General features: G+C 37.4%; 2 protein-coding genes across 2 annotated transcripts in view; both read right to left on the bottom strand.

The window, feature by feature from the left end:
- LOC139740065 (autocrine proliferation repressor protein A-like) overlaps window positions 1-22,492 on the bottom strand; it is a 157,239-nt gene that overhangs the window by 98,163 nt on the left and 36,584 nt on the right. Inside the window, exons 2-3 of the mRNA XM_071650658.1 lie at window positions 19,986-20,100; window positions 540-605 (exon numbers count right to left, since the gene is read on the bottom strand). Coding sequence (XP_071506759.1) covers window positions 540-605; window positions 19,986-20,100 — 181 coding nt within the window. The remainder of the gene's footprint in view (window positions 1-539; window positions 606-19,985; window positions 20,101-22,492) is intronic.
- LOC139740061 (uncharacterized) lies at window positions 10,237-11,157 on the bottom strand. Its single transcript, XM_071650655.1, has one exon. The coding sequence runs from the start codon at window positions 11,155-11,157 to the stop codon at window positions 10,249-10,251; it is 909 nt and encodes a 302-aa protein (XP_071506756.1). The 3' UTR covers window positions 10,237-10,248.

Genomic DNA, 22,492 nt, shown 5'->3' with positions numbered 1-22,492 from the left:
CACTTTTAAATTGACAGATTGCTTATTATTCCATCAAAAGTGCATGTGCACGAGGGCCCCGTTCTATAAAAAATATAATCGATTATAAATTTCCTTACCACACAGGCTGCCATAGATTTACAATCGAAATCAACTATATAATCAATTATAACTCTTCATAAAACAGGGTCCAGATCTGTCATTTCAGCTCGAAAAAATGCACAAGTTCCTTCTGGTGGGAGGGGATATCTCCTTTCAATAACTCTTTCCCCACGTGGGAGTGACAATTACCTCTATTCCATCAAAAATGTTTTTAAGAGATACTTTCATTTGAATTCTAGAAAGGCAAATTCCTGCATATGCAGGTGGGCAAGGTGATAATTTATCCATTCACGTGCTCGCCAAAAATATACAAAATTAGAATGATCCTGTTTTTAGTGAGTTCTTTATATTGAAAGAATTGTTAATCAAGATTGATGTTATTGTGGGCTTGTTTCTCTTACTACAGACGTAGGACCTATATCGCCTGCAGGACAGCAGTCAACTACATCAGTACTTACGATCCCGTAGCAACAGCAAGCAGTGATGTAAGTAGTGTCTCCTGATCTTTCAGTGGGTCTGGGGGACTAAGCAGTAAATTGAATTTGATCGAATTGAAATGGTTTATTGATATCAACATATCAGCCAAAGGCCTAACTGTGACATTTTACATAAAATGAATAAAAGCAGAATACATCAAAATAGCTCCAAAAACAATTAAAAAAACACACACAATAAGAGATGAAGTACACGTAGATATTCATAATGAACAAAAGTAAAATATACTTGTTCTTTGAAATCTAGATATCTCACTGAGAGGGGGAATCCTGAGAAGAAATATTGCACATGATATATATATATATTTCATATTAATGAAAGAAATACCCGGTTTGTTGTCTCGCCTCCCATTTCTCTCCCTCTCTCTCTCTCTCTCTATCTCTCCCCCTCTCTCTCTCTGTCTTTCTCTCTCAATAAACGATTCTTTCATGTATACTTATATGGTCAGAAGCGGTTCGAAGCGGACAAAGCAGTCGTAAGTCAATTAAGCCTTTAACCAAAATTTGGAGTTGCCAAAACGTAATGAGTTATAGTTTGGTTGTCTATCCTTAAGTTGTTTGATTAAATATAATCGCAATAGGGGAAGTTTAGAATAATTAACAGTTTTAACAAAGAGGAAGAGTATGTTTCACGTTATAAAACGCAACAGAAATGTCCCTCTGTTGTATTCGTTAGATACGAATAATCCAAACGGCACAATCATTCATCACATCAAAATGATAAAACCTCAATATATAGGTAAATGTTAATATCAAATATTCAGGCGAAATACAGGAATGATTTCAATGATTGTTTTCCCTATTACATGGGTATATCCATGTGTTATGAGGTGGGAGATGCAGAAATGATACAGAGATGATTGGTTATGCAATTTGATAAGCAAGAATCTATGAGTTGACGTATTTAGAAACAATGTAGAATAAGCAACACGCATGAGGGATTATAACCTAGTAGTTTATTAAGTAATATAGAGGATTAATGAATTGTAAGTTAAATATATATACAGTCAAACCTGTCTATAACGGCCACCAAAGGGAAATGAAAAGAGTGGCCGTTATAGACAGGTAGCCACTATAAACAGCTTATCCGACATTTTGTGTGTATTGCCTACATGTACATTTAGTATCGTATTCATCTATAAAAACTTGCATGTACATGTGTGTACGTAGACACATGTGTGTTTTATACATTGAACAATGCCGGTATTGATCGAGTTGTTGCACATGACAGTCTTGTGGCATGCGTACAGCAAGCAAGCTTTTCATTAGTGCATTACTATTTCTGATGGCGGGTGAATGCAGCGGTGGCAGTCACGAAACGTTAGCCATGAACAACCTGCAAAGTAGAATACCACACGAAATTATCGGCCCGGCTGCAGCTTCGTATTGGTATGTGGCCCCTAAAGGCAGGTTAAAGTCTGTGAAACAAAATTGTTTACCGCTGGCCGTGTTAGACAAGGGGCCGCTAAACACCGGGTGTTTAACTCTATGAAGCCCAAGGGTGAGCACATTGTGTGCCCCCCCCCCCCATATTTTCATTTGCCACTCCTACGCCTTTTACCCAATTTCAACCAAATTTGGTGACTTTTCCAAAAACTTTATTGCACATACATTTTGGTATATAATTTAGCTATGTCTGATTTAAACAGCTGTTTGACATGGCAACCGTAAACTTACAATTATGTCCGTCTGATTTTTCATGTTCTTCTTTATATCTTTTATTTTTATATGACAAAGGGATCAATTCAGTTAATTCAATTCATTTATTTCCACAGGGTAAATAAAAGACATACAAACATTACAATGAGCGCAACTTACATCATGCAAGATGCAATGAATATATAACACGTGGGGGAATCAACAATAGGCCATAATGGCCTTTCAAAGGCTGATCCCTGACAATTAAAAATGGTATACAATTGTTGATAACGATCACGTAATAAAACATTACAGAATACATTGGATTATACAGATGACAAAAACATAACGATAAACAGGTGATTAGGCAAGCAATATATCTAACTCATTCATGCGTGTGTCAAACGAGATTACTGAATCAAAAGAAATTGTTTATACTTTCTTTTAAAGGACGAAAGACTAATGGTACATTGTTGTCTGGCAAGTTATTCCACAAAAGAGGGCCAGCACACCTTATAGTACGTCTAGAAGCATTGTATTTATAAAATGGGATATATAACTTATTACTTTGACGAGTGCTGTATACAACTCGAGTATTGTTTACAATGAAGCAGTTATCTAAAAATTTTGGCAAGATGTTGTTGATATAAGAATATGCAAATGTGCAGGTAACGAATTTGTTAATTTCATACACTGATAACAATCTTAGTTTTTTAAACAAGGGCCCTGTGTGGGTTTGGGGCTGCGAATGGGTAATAATTCTTATTGCACGTATTTGTAAAATATAAATACGGTTCAAAAGAGATTTAGCACAGTTCCCCCAGATGATATTACAATACATTAATGTCTCTGACTGTGTTAGAGACCTTGGCTTTACTTTGGACAAACACTTAACTCTTAAACACCATATCACAAACATTTGTAAGTAAGCCTGCATTATGGGGTATTTTCAAAATAGGGAAGATCAGGCGTCTGCTTGATCAATCATCAGCTGAGCAGCTCGTCTATGCCTTCGTCTCCTCCTATCTGGACTACTGCAACTCCCTCCTTGCCGGCCTCCCTCTTTCTCACATATCCCCTCTCCAACGTATTCAAAATTCAGCCGCTAGATTAGTCTCCCTTAGTAGGAGACATGACCATATATCTCCTGTTCTCCGCTCACTCCACTGGCTTCCAGTCCATTCCCGTATTACTTTCAAGATCCTACTTCTGACGTACAAAATCACACGTAATCTTGCACCCATTATCTTCAAAATCTAGTCTCTCTCCGCTCCTCCTCTTCTGCCAGACCCCTCCGTTCATCTTCCTCTCTCCAATTACTTCATGGCCCACGTACAAAAACCCGTTATGGGGACCGAGCCTTCTCTTCCATTACTCCCACTCTTTGGAACAAACTCCCTCTTTATATTCAAAATGCCTCATCTGTCGAATCATTTGAAATTCTTCTCAAAACTCACCTGTTTAATCAGTTGTAATTTTTTTTTCTGGAGGCGCACACAAATATCAATTTTTGTACCATTGTATCACATGTATTTTTCTTTTCTTTTCTTTTCTTTCTTCTTCTTTTGTTACTGTTAATGCTGATTTTGTTAATGTTATTATATTTTCTAGTCTATTTGTATGAGTAGCAAAAGTGCGCTTAGAAACGTCAGTATGAAGCGCAATATAAATGCAATTATTATTATTATTATTATTACATTAAATGAGGCAAGATCATGGTATGATATAAACTTAAGAGTATATCAGAAGGAACTATTGCACTTATTTTATTTATTGCTCCAATTGCCCTAGATACTTTAAAACATACATCTCAACGTCAAACAATATCAAATATATATCAAACAATAGATCTAAGAGAAATGATTGAGGATACAGCATTTTCCAAAGACTACCGTTTTATTTTGTGTCATTTTCACACAAGTTTTGCCTGTATCATCATTTGTTTCTCATATCATCAATCTGCAAAATCAAAATCCCAATATTATGGAAATATGAAATGTGATACCAATATATGCACCTACCCCAAAAAATACATCATAGGTCTCATATTGCTTTATACAATAATGAATAGCTCCCCCATGTGTAGACCTTGAGAAATGTCAACCATAACAAATGTGCAGATTTACTTGCTTTTCCTTTGTGTCAAATATAAAAATGCTGGTATAAAGTAAAAGCATGTATACTGGGGATAAAGAAATATAAAGAAAAAACATGATTACAGCATATTTCTTAATTTTTTAGTATTTCTTTATATTTGGTAATTAGCGAACTCAATGGGTGACCTTAAGAAATTTGACATATTGGGTCATGTAGAGTATGAGTTGCTAATCATGTGTCAAATATGACGGTGATACATCATATGTTAAAGAAATTATATAGGGGGTATTATGTCCCCCTGTAGAGCCCACAAAAGTCAAAATGACCACTAATGTCATAACACGTCAACCACAAATGTCAAAATGACCACTAATGTCATAACACATCAACCAAAAATGTCAAAATGACCACTAATGTCACAACACGTCAACCACAAATATCAAAATTACCACTAATGTCATAACACGTCATCTCCACAAATGTAAAAATTTGCACTTTTACTGCAAATGTCATAACGCGTCAACCACAAATGTCAAAACTCATTGCAGAGAGGGGGGAGTTGAAGCCTCCTTAAAGTCCCTAAACTCTGGATTTTTTTTTCTTCTTCTGTCGAACCGAATGAAGACATAAAAGAATTAAATTTTATGTTTGATCATGGCGGATCCAGGGGTGCCTTGATGGGGCTGAGGGAAGTAGGGGAATTTCCATATTTTCAGCATCTCCTTCAAAAATATCTGACGGATTTTCACCAAACTTGGCAGATAGCATGTTTATGGTGACATGATCTTCATTTGATAAAATGAGCCCCATCCCCCCCCCCTCCACCGCTGAAGGGGGTGGGGGAGGAGTTGAAGCCTCAGAATCCAGAAACTCATGAATTTGTAAATCTTTTCTGTCGAACTGAAAAAGATAGAGCCAAGTTAGTGCTATGAAGACATCAATGACTGAAATTGCATGTTTGATTTTAAAACTACATTCATAACTTAGCTTACTGTAGCATTCTATTAGCTCCATCACTTTTGTAAAGAAGATTTTTTACTATCTACAGCCCCTCCCCCCCCCCCCCCATCGGATCGCTAAAAATTGAGTCATCAACCTGTAAGCACCGGGACTCAACACATATAGGGGGTGCCCCATATCCGTCGATCCATGTTACGCCACTGAACTGGGCAAAACAAAAGAAGAGCTATCACAAAAGTTGTTAAGTCAGTAGTATATGATGGAGCAAACTCAGAAAAGTTTGGTGTAATCACACGTACATGATATTATGTACGATGTACATGTACACTATTATAATGCAATCAATGAGTTTTTACATTTGCGGTTGACGCGTTATGACACTTGCCGGTAATTCTGGGATCAACCTTCATCCACCCACCAAGTTTCATTCCATTTTTTTTTTCTTTTACAAATTTATTTATTTCCTCTTCATTATACAACATAACATACAAAATCATATTACAAATCATGTTTTGTTTAACAAATTAACAACAACAACAACAACAACAACAGTAAAAGATGGATATCAAACTCTTCAACAATTGAACAATATCCTAAAGATACAGTCAGCTCTCGTTACAATAAACTCCTTGGGCCCAGCGAAATCACCGTGATCTTGTCACTTTTGAAACCTTGCCGTATCCAGGGCGCAAATACCTCTGAATAGGAAAATTTTCAAACCCTGGGACCCCCAAAAAACTACCCCATCACGTCGGGGTTCTGCCATATGGATATTCTTTATCACGAGAGTCGACTGTATGTTCTTCTACAATGACCTAAAAAATATTTTCTACAGGGGACCATTTCTTATAATGAAAATTTAATTTGTTTGTTCGTTTTGCAATGTTGGATTCTATATATCGGATATTAACAATAAATGCTGTCAATCCATGAAATTTCACACCTGTATCTTTGCATCTCTGAATATATATGTACCTTTTGTATAACAATATTAAATGATTCAATAAACTCCTGTGGGGCCCTTTCCAGTCTTTGATGAATCCAAACATTACTCTAATTCTTGTACAATCCTCTAATTTGACATGAAAGATCGTACCAATTTCATCCACAAATTTTTGAAGTAATTCTTTGGCAGCTTTACAATCAAAAAACAGATGTACAGGGGTCTCAGCACATGACTTACAAAGCGTACACAACTCTGATTCTGATATTTTCATCTTAAACAATCTTTCATTTGTGTAAAGTATATTATGCGACAACTTGAACTGAAATTCTCTCAATTTTACTTCAATTGTACATGTAAATGGCAACATATATATTTGTGTCCAATCTTCTGGTTGAATTCCATACTTGCCAGCAAAAACTGTTTCGCAAACAGGTCTTGATTTAATCTCTTTTAAAAATTCCTCATATATTGGTTTTGATTTCACATTTTGTAACTGTGAAATAATAAGATCCTTTTGTTTTTGAGCCACTTCTTCTTTCCAAAACATCTCCAATAGGAGTGTATTGAAGGAACATTTCGAGTATTTTTGAACAGAGTCTACAATTGCCATATACATCATATTATATTTGCTTGGCACTCCTTTCCTTAACCAAAATTCAAAATCAATGAGCCGTCCATCAATACTAAATATTTGATATATATAACATAAACCTGCTTCAAAAAAACGGCCTGCAGAATATTGAGTGCTTATCAATCAAAATATTCTGGTTATTCCATACTGGTTGTTGTAGGATGTCTGCTTGGCTATTTTCATCACCAATAAAATCCTCATGTATGTTTGTCTTTAACCACATTTGTAGAATATTCTCATAGAATGGAGGGATACCCCTCTTATCAATAGTTTCAAGGGAATAATTACTTTGAAACACTAGAATTCCACCAAGCCTTTTTAAGAAATAATCTCCCAATAGCACCCATTGATGGTTACGATTTCCATAATATCTTTTAACCCACTTAACTAACTGCGTATCAATCATACATTGTAAATTGGGGAATTTGAGACCACCCTCAGCATATTGTGCATACATAGTTGACCTTGAAATCTTATCTGGGCCATTCCATAAAAATGAAAACATTAACTTCTCTACTTCTTTCACAAAATCTTGAGGAATTTCAATGTTTGACATCAAATAAATTATCTTAGACATAATAAATGTTTTCAAAATTTGAATTTTACCAATTAACGTTAAATTACGATTTTTCCAAATAAAAAATGTTCTCTTAATCTCACCCAATCGATCTTCAAAGTTTCTTCGGATTGCTTCTTTTTTGTCATATGAAAACCAGATTCCAAGAATTCTAAGACCATTGTCTGTCCACTTTATCATCTGTGGCTTTTCTTTCGATAGTCTATCATTTCCTATCCACATTCCTTCTGATTTGCTTCGGTTGAGGCAAAGGCCTGATATCTCAGAAAATTCTTGAAAGCTTTCTAGTAATACTGATAATGATTCTGTATCCTTACAAAAACATGTTATATCATCAGCGTAAGCTGTATATTTAATCTGTTTTCCGAGCATCTCCATTCCAATAATATTTGGATTATTTTTCAATCTCATTAGATATATCTCGAGCCCTAATATGAATAAAAGGGGGGCAAGGGGGTCGCCTTGGCGAACACCCCTTCCAATTTCAAAATAACCAGTGGTAAAGCCATTTATCAATACACAGCTATTTATACCTGCATGCAATGTTCTCACCCATTGTATCATTGACGGACCAAAATTAAGACATTCTAAACACTGTAATAAATACCTATGACTGAGTGAATCAAATGCTTTGGTAAGATCTAATGCTAACACAATTCCAGATACATTGTTGCCATCTGCATAAAACATTAAATCTGAAATCAGTCTTATACCTTCACCTATATATCTGCCTTTAATAAATGCTGTTTGCTGAGGATTTATCAAATTACCAATAATTTTGGACATACGTTTCGCTAAACATTTAGAAAGTATCTTTGCATCCACATTTATTAAAGTGATTGGTCGCCAATTGCCCAATAATCTCTTATCTTTATTGGATTTAGGAATTAATTTAATTATTCCTTGCCTCTGTGACACGGACATACTTCCTTTTTCAAAAGCATGATTAAATGATCCTATTAGTTCTTTAGAAATCAAAGGCCAAAATGTCTCATAAAATTCCACCGATAAGCCATCATTACCAGGTGTTTTATTTTTTGACATCCCAAGGAGGACTTCCCTTGCCTCTTCATGTGTTATCAGGCCTTCACAAGAGGCCTTTTCATCTTCCGTGAGGTGTTTTAAGCAGGAACTTTTTATGTAATCATAACTCACTTTGTCAGACACTGTATCCCTGTTTTCAAACTGTTTACCAAAAGATTTCATCACAAAATTTCGTATATGATGGGGATGTTCAATAAGTTCCTCACCTGTATCTAATACATCTATGTTTGTACTCTGTGCTTGTGTCTTTTCCAATGATAAAAAATATTTTGTACTCTTCTCTCCTTTCTCGTACCAGGTACATCTTGAACGTAATATGGCCCCCTCTGCTAAATAATTGTACATGCAGTTAAGTTCCTGTTCAATTTTCTCTTTCTTATCCCATTTTTGCTCATTCATTTCTGTCGGGTCCATGTCATTTATTATTTTCAATTCTTGTTCTAATTCTTTTCTTCTAATTTCTTTTATATTTTTCTTCCTTTTAGAAAATGTGATTGTAAATTCTCGTATTTTGAATTTTAACCAATCCCATAATTTTCCTTTATCATTTTAATCTTCCCATTCATTTACCCACATCTCATAATGTCCCTTTAAATTTTCAACATACTCAACATCACTATGTAAACTGTTATTAAACTTCCAATAAGATGGGCCCACAGTGTACTCTTTAATTCTCAGATGTAAATTCACAAAATCATGATCTGACAAAACACAGGGGACCATATCACAATCTGTCACCATATTTTGTACAGACTCATGGATTAACCAGAAATCCAGTCTTGACTGAACACAAGGATTGGAGCGTCTCCAAGTAAATCGTCTTAATAACGGGTTCTTGTCTCTCCAGATATCTATTACATGATAAACGTTTTTAATATTTTCTATTATTTCACAAGAGTGCTTCCAAGTGGACTTCATATTACCGCCCTCTCGGTCCAATGCCAAATTTTGAATAAAATTAAAATCTCCCCCTATTAATATTGTCTGTTCAGCATCATAATATTCTTGTATAGTCAAGTCTACAGCTTAAAAAAAATGCATGTGGTCTTTTTCATTATTTGGTGCATATACATTACATATCATAAATTTTTTTCCATATACTTCCATTTTAACCAACAAAAATCTCCCGTTAGAATCTTTCACTGTCTCTATCAATTTTATATGTGGGGTTTTCCGAAATATGATACACACTCCCCTACTAGAGGAGGTTCCATGACTGAATACAATATCGGCTCTTAATTGGTTCTTCCATAAACTTTCATCCTTATCAGTCGAATGGGTTTCCTGTAATAAAATAATATCCTTTTTTAATTTGGATAAAAAACAAAAATATTTTTTCCTGGCTTTAAAGTCCCCTAGCCCATTAACATTATGGGTCATTAACTTCAGATCCTTATACATATTTCACAAGTAGGTAACCTTGTAAATTCTTATGACCCACCATGATCAAGACAAAACAGACAACAAAACATTGGCAATGAAAAAAACACACATACAATTTGCATGAAATCGAATAAAACATGATCACAAGGAATCCAAGTGCCCCTGGGCATCTTCACAGTTATTTTTTCCTCAGGTTGGCAAAAACAAATGATTTTCCTTATCACTTAATCACATGAATAGTGTATCTTGTCTTCGGAGATATCAACTGTTAATATACTGCTGGCATGACAGGGTGCCGACTGCTGAGCTATCGCAGTCGTGTCAAGAGTTTTTCAAAGTATTTCGTATTTTGTTAGACCATTGTCAACTGTGCAAAAGCAAACTGCCAATATCCATTCTATCTTGTGGTGTGCTGCTTGTACTCCACTTCTTTTCCGCTCTCAGTCTCCCTGTAAAACAATCGCGCCGGATATTTGAAGTACACCTTTCGCTTTGGGTCCTCCTCTTTCAGCTTTCGTTTCAGTGGCAGCAATTTCCTCCTGCTTTCTCGCACTTCTACCGGCAGCATCTCATCGACAAATATCTGATGATCCTTTCCGTTGTGCTGAAAAGGCCTCTCCTTCAAATATCTGCGGGCACTGCTGATCACTGTTTGTCTGGTTGTGTATCTACTGAAAGCTACCACAACTGGGCGAGGAGGGCCGGGTTTTGGCCTGATGCGGCCTGTGCGATGAGCTCTTTCAATGCTCACTTCACCTTCCATTTGCATATTTGACTTGGCAAATTCTTTGATCAATTGCTCACACTTCCCAGCGTTTTCAGCACCTTCAGGAAACCCGTAAAACACAGCCGTATTCCTCATCTCTCTCGCAGTGAGGTCAACAAGACGCTCTCTCAATTTCATATTCTCCTTTTCTTGCTTGTTTACTTGGTCCTGTAACTGTTTGATATCAAAATGGCACGACTCTTGCTCCTCTTTCAAGTTACTGATTTCTTTCTCATTTGTTTCAATCTTACCAAGAGCTGTGTCCAACCTGGATGTGAGATTGGAGTTCATTTCGTCTATCTTGTGGATAAGGGCCGCGAGTAGTTCATCTGTGGTTGACTTCTCCCCGTCTACTCGTCGTTTTTTCTCAAGTGAGGAGCGTGGAGGTGATTCCGCCGACGCGCCCGGGCTGGTTCCCTCCATATCTCGGTGAAGTGGTTTCACTACCGTGTGCACTGCCGAGTCAGTTAAGCCGTGTGCATTATCACTGTCACTGTGTTCTTGCGTAGCCTTCTCCGTAGTAGCGTCGCTAAAATCCATCTTAGGGTCAAAATCCTCCTTTTCCTTGAAATAATGGGAGATTGTAACGACTCCTTGTTCTAAGCTCCTTTTTCTCGATGTCATTTTGACTTTTCAAACTGTAATAGGCGAAATGAGCTGCAATTTTATTTCCTCCTAATGCCTCCGTAACACTCAGGCACGTCCTAACCGCACAGCGCCATCTTGGATTCTCCATTCCATTTTTTTTTTTTTTTTTTTTTTTTTTACAGACAGACGGACAGACAGACCACGGAGGTGGGAAGAGACTCCTCCCACCTCCCTAGACAGACAAACGTTCATCAAATTTGAGTACGATTCACTGTTTTTCATTATTTTAATGGAAGCAATGAGGTTTGACATTTGTGGTTGACGCGATATGACATTTGCAGTAAAAATTGAAATTTTGACATTTGTGGTCGACGTGTTATGACATTTGTGGTCATTTTGACATTTGTGGTTGACGTGCTATGACATTAGTGGTCATTTTGACATTTATGGTTAACGTGTTATGACATTCGTGGTTATTTTGACATTTGTGGTCGATTTTGACATTAGTGGGCTCTACACTCCCCCCCCCCCCATTGGGCTTGAAAGGGGTTAAAATAGCTTGGCTTTATAGGGTTAACATGTATTTTCTCTAGGGGAGATTTGTCAGTGACTGCATACGGCAGGTGACCTCTATGGCAGGTTTGACTGTACTTGATTGTGTTTGCTCATTGATTCTTTGAACCAAAGATGACTGCCGGAATCACGGACCAAAATTATGATTTTATAGCACGGCCCTGAACTGATCATTTATCGAAAAGGAACTGGCAATTTAGTCCCACCAATCATGCAGAGACCATATATAAAGTAGGCCTACCTATGAGAATGATTACCTAAGAATTGGTGAAACTAGTCGAATTTTACATAAAGATAGTGTTTACAACATTTCTTGAACACAATCCACTTTAACTTTGTCATGGAAATATCTCAATACAACCTGCTTTATCTCGTAAAGTGCATTTCGCAAATGACATTGGATGAGCGATGAATTCGCAATGTACACTTACAACTGCACATGCATTTTTTTCTCGAAGCATGTTTAAAATGTTTTTGGGACACTTTTGACCGAAACAAGTGCATAGATTTATTATCAAGCGATGAACGTCCATGTGAAGTAGGTCCCTGATCTGACCATAAAACTACAACATATGGACATTCACTGCTCGTTAATTATTTCAAACACCCGTTTGTCATAAGTGTCATCTTTACATTTTAAACATGCTTTCCTGCTTTGATATATATGACCGCCTGAATAAAACCAAGACGGCGCTTTGAGATATCCAAACCTACCTGAATAACTCTCTCAAACCGAAAAAAAAATACATGTGCAGCTGTAGTGTACGTTGGGAAATAATCGCTCAGGCAATTCCATTTGCGAAATTTTATACTTTACGAGAGAAAGCAAACATTTTGACAGGTTGATTGTGATTTGTAACCTAATTTTTCCCATTTTCGCACATAGTTTTAGTGTTAACATGGACAATAACCGTAGACGACATGTATTTCTTACCATTAAGCAACCTTACATGTGTGTCCACAAGTGACCACTTCAGTGATTACAAATTTTTGGTAGAAAATTTGCTATGTTTTCAGGTTTGCTGCTCCCCATCATGGTGTTTATTCGAAGGCAGTCGAGTCTAAAAAGGCACCTCAGCCAAATAAGACCGAAATGACCTAAACGGTTCTTTTGTTAGTCACGATACAATATTACACTATCGTCCTTGTCCATACATCTAAATGTACCTATTGAAATGCACATAATTAGGTGGCGGAGGTGATGATGGGTGCACGTCACGAGACCGACACCCACGAGTCATACAGCCCAGGAGTTATACAGCCCACAAGTCGTACAGCCCACGAGTCATACAGCTCACAAGTCATGCAGCCCACTAGTTATACAGCCACGAGTTCGACTTCAAGTAGAATAAGCCCACGAATTATACAGCCCATGAGTTCGACACTACGCAAAAAAGGATCACGAGACCGACACTACGCGAAGCCCATGAGACCGACACTACGCTTAAAAGGCTCACGAGACCGACTCTACGCAAACAAAGCTCACGAGACCGAAACTACACAAAAAGAGGCTCATGAGACCGACACTAGGCAAAAACGGTCCACGAGACCGAAAGGATGAACAGCGCCACCTATAGACCAATTAATTGTATAGGGCATAAGGAAGATATGAGAGATGGAAAAGGAGAGATGCTAGGGTGTTACCCCGTCAGTTACCCTCCTTCACCCCCCCCCCATATTAAACATCTTTAATTTTGTTTTCGTGTGTGTGTGTGTTTGTGGAAAAATAAACAAAATTCAGTAAAAGTGTGCATCAGATCTTTTTGCATTAACTTTCAAAAATGCCAAAAACATCCTCGTTTCTCTTTCCTCAATACACTTATACACTTACTTAGAAAAAAAAAATAAAATGAAATGGACATTCAGATCAACAAACTAGAAAAATACCAAGCTGTGAATTGAAGCTTACAAGGAAATATTTCACAAAACTTACATCCTGTCCATCTTCTCTCTAGAAATTGGGAAAGCCTATTTAAAACGGCACGATAACATTATCAAAGATCTAAAATCAAATCGTACATCGTTCTTGTTATCTTTTATTTATTTTTGGGGGAGGGGTCCATGAAGAGTACAATTCTATTTTTTTAAATGGTTACGATGTCGCTCCCCGTAGTGTGAAAGAACTGTCCCTGAAAGCCACACATGTAGACATACATATTTGATGTCGTTGATATGTAGATGGTGCTGTTCAATAAGTTACAATCTCTCGCTCGATAGTGTGACGAAATTGCATCTGTCAGTATGTTATTCCCCTTCATGGAACACCCTGTACAGGTGCATAACTTGTAATTGACATGTAGATGGCGCTGTTCATCCTGTCGGTCTCGTGAGCCTTCTTTGCGTAGTGTCGGTCTCGTGGGCTTTCTTTGCCTAGTGTCGGTCTCGTGGGCTTTCTTTGCCTAGTGTCGGTCTCGTGAGCCTTCTTTGCCTAGTGTCGGTCTCGTGGACCTTCTTTGCCTAATGTCGGTCTCGAGAACCTTCTTTGCCAAGTGTCGGTCTCGTGAGCCTCTTTTGTGTAGTTTCGGTCTCGTGGGCTTTTTTGGCGTAGTGTCGGTCTCGTGAGCCTTTTCTGCGTAGTGTCGAACTCATGGGCTGTATGACTCGTGAGCCGTATAACTCGTGGGGTGTATGACTCATGGACCTATTTTTTATGTCGGTCTCGAGGACCGTATGACTCGTGGGTGTATGATGGGACCATTAGTCCACGTGTGTAGTAAGTCCATGGTCGAAATAATGCAAGCGATACCACGATGTTTCATCTCATACACTGGTATTACATCACGCCACCACGAAGAACGCGGGACCTCGCTGGAATTGCGCGACAAAAAAGTGATGGCACTTGGTTCAAGTAAAATTTCATTAGATATAGTCATGATTGCTTGGTTTTCACCCCTTCTTCAAAACACGATCATAATTTTGCAAGCAGGCTCAAATTTATGTAGCGATATCTGGAGCGTTCGTGTACGTTCCGCGGGCGATCCATTGCATTAACATAGACTTCGCACTGAAAACGTAAATATAATAGACGTGGATGTGGGTCTCGAACATAGCTAATAGCAAAGCAAACACCAATACCGAACTTGAAATGACAAATATGATAATCCTTAGGGACTAGTGTTAGGCAATGGGGAAAAAACGCACCCAAATCGCCAACACAAACTGTGGAACTCGCTTCTGCAGACGACATTCAACAGCACGCCCCAACCTGCCAACACTGACTGACTTCAAGTTCGGTTTAACGCCGGTTCTACTTTTGAGATAGCACTAACACTAGCACTAGCATCGAACTTGAAATAAGCCAATGTATTAAACACATCACACGTTTATCTTAGCAATGTAATGTTTACATCTTATTGCCTCACTTTGACCGGCAGACAATATACCCGGGCCGAAGATTTGCTGATTGCCCGCTCACGAAAGTCTATGGGATTTTGCATGTAAAATAGAGGGTAATAATATGGATAGACGCTGTAAACATGCTATCGCGCACTTGGCAAGCTTTCATGCATTTGGCGAGAGATCGCTGGCCGTACATCCAGTAATAACAAGTTGTCCTATACTAGTAGTTTATCTGTTTCCCTCTTTGAAATACAATATAAGATGTGAAAAGATTACCTCAATTGTTTATAATAGTGGAATTTATATGAAATTTTCTTTTTCGTTTTTCCAATTGTAGTCCATTAATAAGTGCGTTGCATTGGTTGCCTGTAAAGTGAAAGGGTCAAAAAGGTATGGGATAGAAAGATCTATTTACAAACTTAATAGTGGAAATTATAAGGAGGGTGATTCAAAAGAGAGAGAAAAAACGGGAAGAGAGAGCGACGTCGTTGCTGCTGTTTTACTGATTTCTTTGTCTTTTGTAGTATTGAGAAACTTGCATCATCCATGGAACAATATTTTGTCGAATCGAGGCCCAAATTTCAGTCCTGTTGTCTTGGAGAGACTATTCTTAATTTTACAAGATAAGCTCTTTTATTTTTTACAGGTTTGACGTGGTATAATACATTTGATATCTAATCTTGCCCAATTCTCCAATAATGGTCCTATGGCCCCCCATTTACAGAGGTCTGGCAGGACCTCTACAGCAGAAATTATATATTTGGAACCTATGTTATATCTTTGGAACCTACATCCAACAAGCTTTGCTTTATAGTAGGTTCCTCATATTACACGTCACTTGTATTGTTTCTATGCCATACATGACTCATCCTAATGATGTTGCAAATGAGTATGGGGGTATAGGCCTACAGAGTAGAGGGAAAAATGTTCACTGCGTAATATCCTACTCTTTTGTTACATCACCATATTTTGTCACTAAAGACAGTTTACTTCATCTTCGGAATTACAAAACCTATTTCGTCTTCGGATTAACGATCCTTCGAACAACTTCGGAAAGGACATGAAGGAACATCATTCTTATGAAATCTTGTCATAAAAGGCAGACAGAGTTTATCTCTGTCAAATCTAAACAAATTTCGTATATACGTAATCAACAATGGCTTTCTTCTAAACGAGATGTTTCTCGGGAAAATGGTACCAGACGCTTCATTTGAGCCACATGCGTTTTTTTTTTCTTTTTCTTTTTGACGTGGTCATATATTTTGTGCGTTGTGCTCTAGTTTCGTAAAATGTCGTGTTTTTGTTATTGTGTGTGTGTGTGTGTATGTATGTGTGTGTGCACCATCCCACATAGGTTAGCTCGTTTAAGGTTATTTAATTCAGTTTCACATTTTCTACATAGGCATGCATTTTGAGTGGCCAGAAGAGATGTCCTTATCTACATTTGAATTGAAAATGTTAATTAGTCCCGATATCATTGAGCCTTCTGTTAGACTGGCGTCTCGTAATTTCATGATTGCAAAGAATGCACCATTTTCCCGTGGCACTTTGGCTTTGCAGGAGTCCTTTACTGTCGCAGATCCTCTCTTTTCCCTTTCACAGGAAATGTAACACGGAGGGGTTTTCCTATGACAGTGTGATCACCCACGAAAACGTCAGGAAATGCCTGTTTAATGTCGATGGTGCTTGGCAATAGAGATTGTTATCTTGACGGCAGATTTTATTGTTGTTTAGCAATTTTCTAATAGATTTAATATTAAAAATATAGAGTATTTCAAAGTGAAAAAATTACCAATGGGAGAAATATCATCAATAACACTTTCAAAACTTGCAATCACAGTGAATATCTTGTAGACTTTACGACAACAGTGAAAGGCTTGCATTCGGCAGTAATTTTGGAGTAGTTCTTTTATTTGAAGTAAGGTGAGACATCATACACCTCAAAATGAATAGAAAAGAGTGACAAAATACTATGATAATGTGATAGAGACAGCGAAATTCTATTTTCTTTGAAAGACAATCAGTATTATAGTAGAGTAGACTAGAATTCCTTCGGGCTCTGCGATGTGTTTTCATTGACACTGGTGCTCAGCCAATGAAACTTCGATATTGAAGACTGGCAACTGTCTTTCCACGCCCGGTTCCACGCCTCTGTTCGGAGGTTTCTTTTAGACGTATTTTTAGTCGACTACAGTACTACACCGTCGCGCCCTCTATTGACTGGCAATCAAGGACTGATTTAGGCTAAAAATACGTCGCCCGCTAGACTATAACCATGTGTGTAGTAGGTCCATGATGATACACGACACTGTTTAGAGAATTAGATTTTTTATCAAAGTCACAGAATACACTTTAAATGATTATAGACCACGCCAAAATTATACTTCAAAATTGACATAATGTGTGAGAACCGACAGAAAAACCAAATGCTTGAGGGGGTAGATCCTCAGAAAAGAAACTACACACACACACACACACACACACACACACAACAACAACAACAACCATGCGTGCATAAACCAACAAACAACAGAAAGAAATGAAGGTGAGAGAAAGGAGGAAGAAAAGAAAACAAATTTGATTTCAAGTCAAGGCAGCTATCAACTCTCCTAGGAAACATTTTGCCCGTGGTTATTGGAAAATTTGCGTTGTTTGCATTTAATTTGGGTATTTTTTGTTTGTTTGTTTTTCATTGTTCCATATTCCACATTTCAACAAATACATAAAACATAAACATCACAATACAAAAGCATGGATGAATTGTCAAGTACAGCTTATAAGACAATAAAATATGTGAAATATGAGGAATCTATATAAAAGCATTGCTTGTAGGGTGTAGATTCCCAGATGCGGATGTGAGATTATTTCTTAGTTGGTATATGTAATTAAAGGAATGACAATTAGTGAATTGGTGCAATATAAACGTCGAAAAGTAAAAAAAAAAAAAAGAAATTCATCATTCATCATTCTTCGTTTTAATAGGCCGTAGTTCAGAAATGGTAACCACACAATTTGCACATACTTCGTGAGAACTGCACAAACTGCGCAAAACTGGTTTGCGGCTCTATTATCGGAACACATCCTTGGGAACATTTTTCCATTTTTTTTTTTTGCCATTTTTTCGACATTCGCGTCATTCGCAAATCTATGAAAATTGTTCACAGGTGATGAGTTCTGTTATTTCTTTCAGTGTCTGTTCTTTGAAAACTCTCGCACACAAGCACTTATGACATTTTGTTAGGGAGACCCAGGTGTATCGCAAATCGATTCCCTTATTAATGACAGTACTAAAGAGACTTTGGAGAAGATGGGGGAATGTTGTAAGAAAATTGTCAGGAATGAGAATAAGCAGCAAAGCACATAGACTTGAATAGTATCATGAATATGAAGAGTTTTATTGCAAAATGAGCCTATAACTCCATTCTTGTTGAATAGAAATATTTGCGATTAAAGTTGCTGAAGGAAAGAAAAACAACAAAGAGTAATAAGAAAACAGAGGCTATTTTCAATCATAACTTCAGGAATACTCCATGTTATGTTACAAGTGAGGTATCACTGGAAAGATTTAATTTTGCTCTATCTGATGATGGACTTACTTTGAAATGTTTAAAAACGATGGGTGATATAAAACAAAGAAACTTGTCAATTGGGGCAGGAAAGGGTGGTGTGTTGTTTCAGTCCTCGTTATACTGAGTTTCCACTGTACTAGCCCACTGTACTAGAATTTTAGTGCCCAGACAGGCGGTATACCTGTAACCTACTTGTTTACCTGTAGCCTATACCTGTATGTTTGTGTTGTTTCCTATATTATACAAGTTCGTGTGGTTAAGGTTTGCTTATCAAACTTTGTATTTTGCAAATTGTCTTTGTAAGATTTTGCCGAATCGATCCATATCTTGTATTGCGATTTTGTTTTGTACTAGCATATCCACATGGGGTTATTGAGTTGAAAAGTAAAACAAAGTAAACTTACCTAAACAGTTGGTTGATACGTTACATGACTGCCACAGCACATTATATTCATAGTTGTCCCGAATGTGAAATAGAGCCGTCAAGGGGAGGGGCAGTTTGATACCGCGAAATACACTTTTTCAAACTGAAATTTCTCGGTCGAGTGATAAGCTATGACAAAATGTACTTGTGTCAATACATAGTAGGAGTCGCTTCTCTATATAAATGTACATTGTATTTATCAATTTTAGTGCAACCTGAAGTTTTTGAAAATATATACACTGTATATATACATATATATATATATATATACATATATATATATATATATATATACATATATATATATATATATATATATATATATATATATATATATATATATATATATAAGGTGCCTTAGACAACAGCGCAAAATGTGTCGTTTATGTATGATTTGAATGAAGATGTTAAGGGAATTTTGTAAATCTACTGAGTAATGATAGTAAGCCGCATGCATGAAATGAATATGCACAAATGTCGGCATATTGACGAAGTCCATTAATTGTTAGCTGACTATTTATTCATGCCCTTTTTACCGCAGACAAGAGCATAGAAGATCTGTTAGAGGTCCTTTGTTGAAAGTGAAATGGAACACCGTCAAACCAGTTTAAGAACTCTCTTAAATATTACAAGCACTGCGGCAGCTTCTATCGATAGAAAAGTCGATCGTTCATATCATGATATGGAATTTACTAGTGTGTTTTTACTGATCATGGTTCTTCACTAAGATGAATGTTGCAAGATCAGGGTAGCAGCCATTACATTAAGCTGTTTTCTGCAATATGACTAAACGTGCAAAATGTAATTTCATATCTAAAAATCTCGTGGCGGAAAACTCGTGAACACAGGTTGAATACAGATAAAAAACAATTTACCCGTCGTGGTTGGATCCACCAGTCACCCATACTGCCGCCTTGTCCGGGTATGTCAGATTGTCGGGAATGGTTATTGTCAAGTAATGCCACCAAATGGCAGAATCGGAGTCGTTGTCTTCTCAAAATATGGGTTGAAAGAGCATATAAATAAAAAATATGTAGAAGCATAACAAATAGACAAGAAAACAAATTATGCAAATACATCAAGAAATCAGCTTCCGAAACAGATGCTTCAAAAATATGGATGATGTGCTTCCGGCAGACAAGAATGAACAACAAAGTTCTTTAAAAAGAATTGAAATCGGAAGAGATGAGAAGAGACGAGACGAGTTCAGAGATTGTGAAAGAACAGGATAGCAAGAAATATCAAATACTTAATTCATACTTATTTATCTTGACAGTTTACAGTTCATAGGGAATTTTTAACTCATCATCCATATACTACCTAACTCGTGCTAGCAGCACGCCCGGGGAATGACAGAGGCAGTGCAAACAGGCATCCTAAAAAGGTACGACATTGCTTGATTTACAAGTGACAGTGAAGACAGCAGGAATTATGGCACTATTGTATCAGCTTTTGGCTTTCGAAAAATGCGGTAGAATGATTCACGCAGAATTTTCGAGTGAAACACACCCTGTCTGTCTCATCAAAGAGTCATTTACTTGACACCTCAGAGTCAAAATTGCACAGCCCAGAGAGATTTTGCCCCCCTCCCCCCCCCCCCCCCACGTGAAATTATACTTATTTACTCATAAACATATTCTGAGCTGCATGAAATAAAAAAAAGTGTGCAAAAATATACGGCACATAGCCTCAATCCAAGTTGCGGTTCAATCAAAAGCTACTGCACATCGTGTACATCTGTAAGTCTGCAAATGTCCTAGATCAATGTGTTGTCTTAACTGACCTTATTCAGCGTCGAAACATCACCAACTAACGCCATAATCTATTTTTCTGTGCTCTGAATAACTTTTTCATGCTTTTTCATTTTGTTTCGTTCCAATAGAACAAGAGGTATAATGGAGTGTAAGTCTCATTTAAGTTTAACAATGATCTCTCAATGTAGTTCAGAGATCATTTCACAGCACTGGAATGTTCCTATGAAGTCCAGTATGATATAATAATTCAAGGAAGAGGAAATATGTCAACTTGTTTATTCCAACCAATATGTCAACCCACTATCCCAATTTTGGTAGCTTCCTCTTTCTGAAACACAAACATACACACAAACATTATACTTAGTTTCCAAGTCATGCTGCTTTTAGTATAGGGGAAGCCGAGGGTAAAATGGACCAAAAATTTTATCCAGCCGAAACGGGAATTCAGAGCAGAGTGAAGCAAGATTTTTTGTTTATGATATTACCTTATGACTACCACTAACAAATGGCAGTAAAGAAATTTCTCAAATTATCAGTTTTATCTAATATTGTGAACTTGAAAAAAAAAGTATGAAAATTCTATTTTGCCCCAGACCTTTGGGGCAAAGTGAAACACTTCTCCTAGAAATTGTCCTCAATGTAAAAACCATATACCCCCTGCTAAATTGCTTTACTTGGTCTTGTACATTCTTGTGTAGTTTTGCATGTCCTGTTCCCTCATAGACCTACGTACAGGATTTCAAAATTGAGGAGTTTCTGGGCCCTCTATTGATGACTTTTTTACGCGTTCTGATTTTCCACTCGAGAGTTTTACGCGATATTTAACACTGTAACTTAGAACAAATGGTTTGTAACGTATTTTAAGGAATTGTATGCAATTTTGTGAACCGTCATGTCAAGTGACCAACCTCAGAATAGTGATTAATAACGTGTAAGCACGGAGTCGAGATCAGACTCTGCTAGCAATTTAATCTAGCAACTGTAGTAGAGCGTAGGCAACAGTGCATGCCGCCTTTCTGCGCGGCCTCGAGTGTGGAAATGTACCAAACTACATTTCATCCACAAGCCCATTATCTGGCATGTTCCACCTTGCCATGTCCACTTTGCCCCGACCATGTATATTTTTCCCGGGATGCATCACTGACGTCGGTCAATTTTTGCAAGCCTGGATGTCACATTTTGTGGAAGCCTAAGGCCCATACGTCGTTAGCATGGTTTTCGAGATGTTTCAGATAAGCATGATAATTTAGCATGAGATATGTCATACATTTTTGGTTTTGGGGTATGAAAAATATACATTTTCCATAAAAAACACACATACAATGACTTACTTGCATTGCTCCGATATCAAAATATGCAGCCTCCTTCCCACAGGGTTATTGGTGCATGCATAGGTTTAATGGAGGTGGTTCACTTTGCCCCCGGTTCCCCTACAAGCTTTACCCACTAAAGGCTAGTTTTCCTCACATCATCGAAACACTTTTGTATGGCTACATGTGCATACCATCTCAGGTGAATATGCAATTTTTTGATGAGTCACAAAAATTCAGAAAATAAAGATTATCCGACAAAAGAAGAATGCACGGCGTGCATTGCACAGTCCGGAAAGATATTGCCCCCCCCCCCCT

This window comes from Diadema antillarum, unplaced genomic scaffold, assembly GCF_040938485.1.
Source record: "Diadema antillarum isolate AM-2024a unplaced genomic scaffold, OU_Dant_1.0 seq00000830_RagTag, whole genome shotgun sequence".
Classification (NCBI taxonomy): domain Eukaryota; kingdom Metazoa; phylum Echinodermata; class Echinoidea; order Diadematoida; family Diadematidae; genus Diadema; species Diadema antillarum.
This window is presented reverse-complemented; position numbering and strand designations above follow the sequence as displayed.

What these genes read in the sequence shown, in the direction of transcription:
- LOC139740061 (XM_071650655.1), bottom strand. Translation starts at nt 11,157, where the DNA reads ATGGATTTTAGCGACGCTACTACGGAGAAGGCTACGCAAGAACACAGT.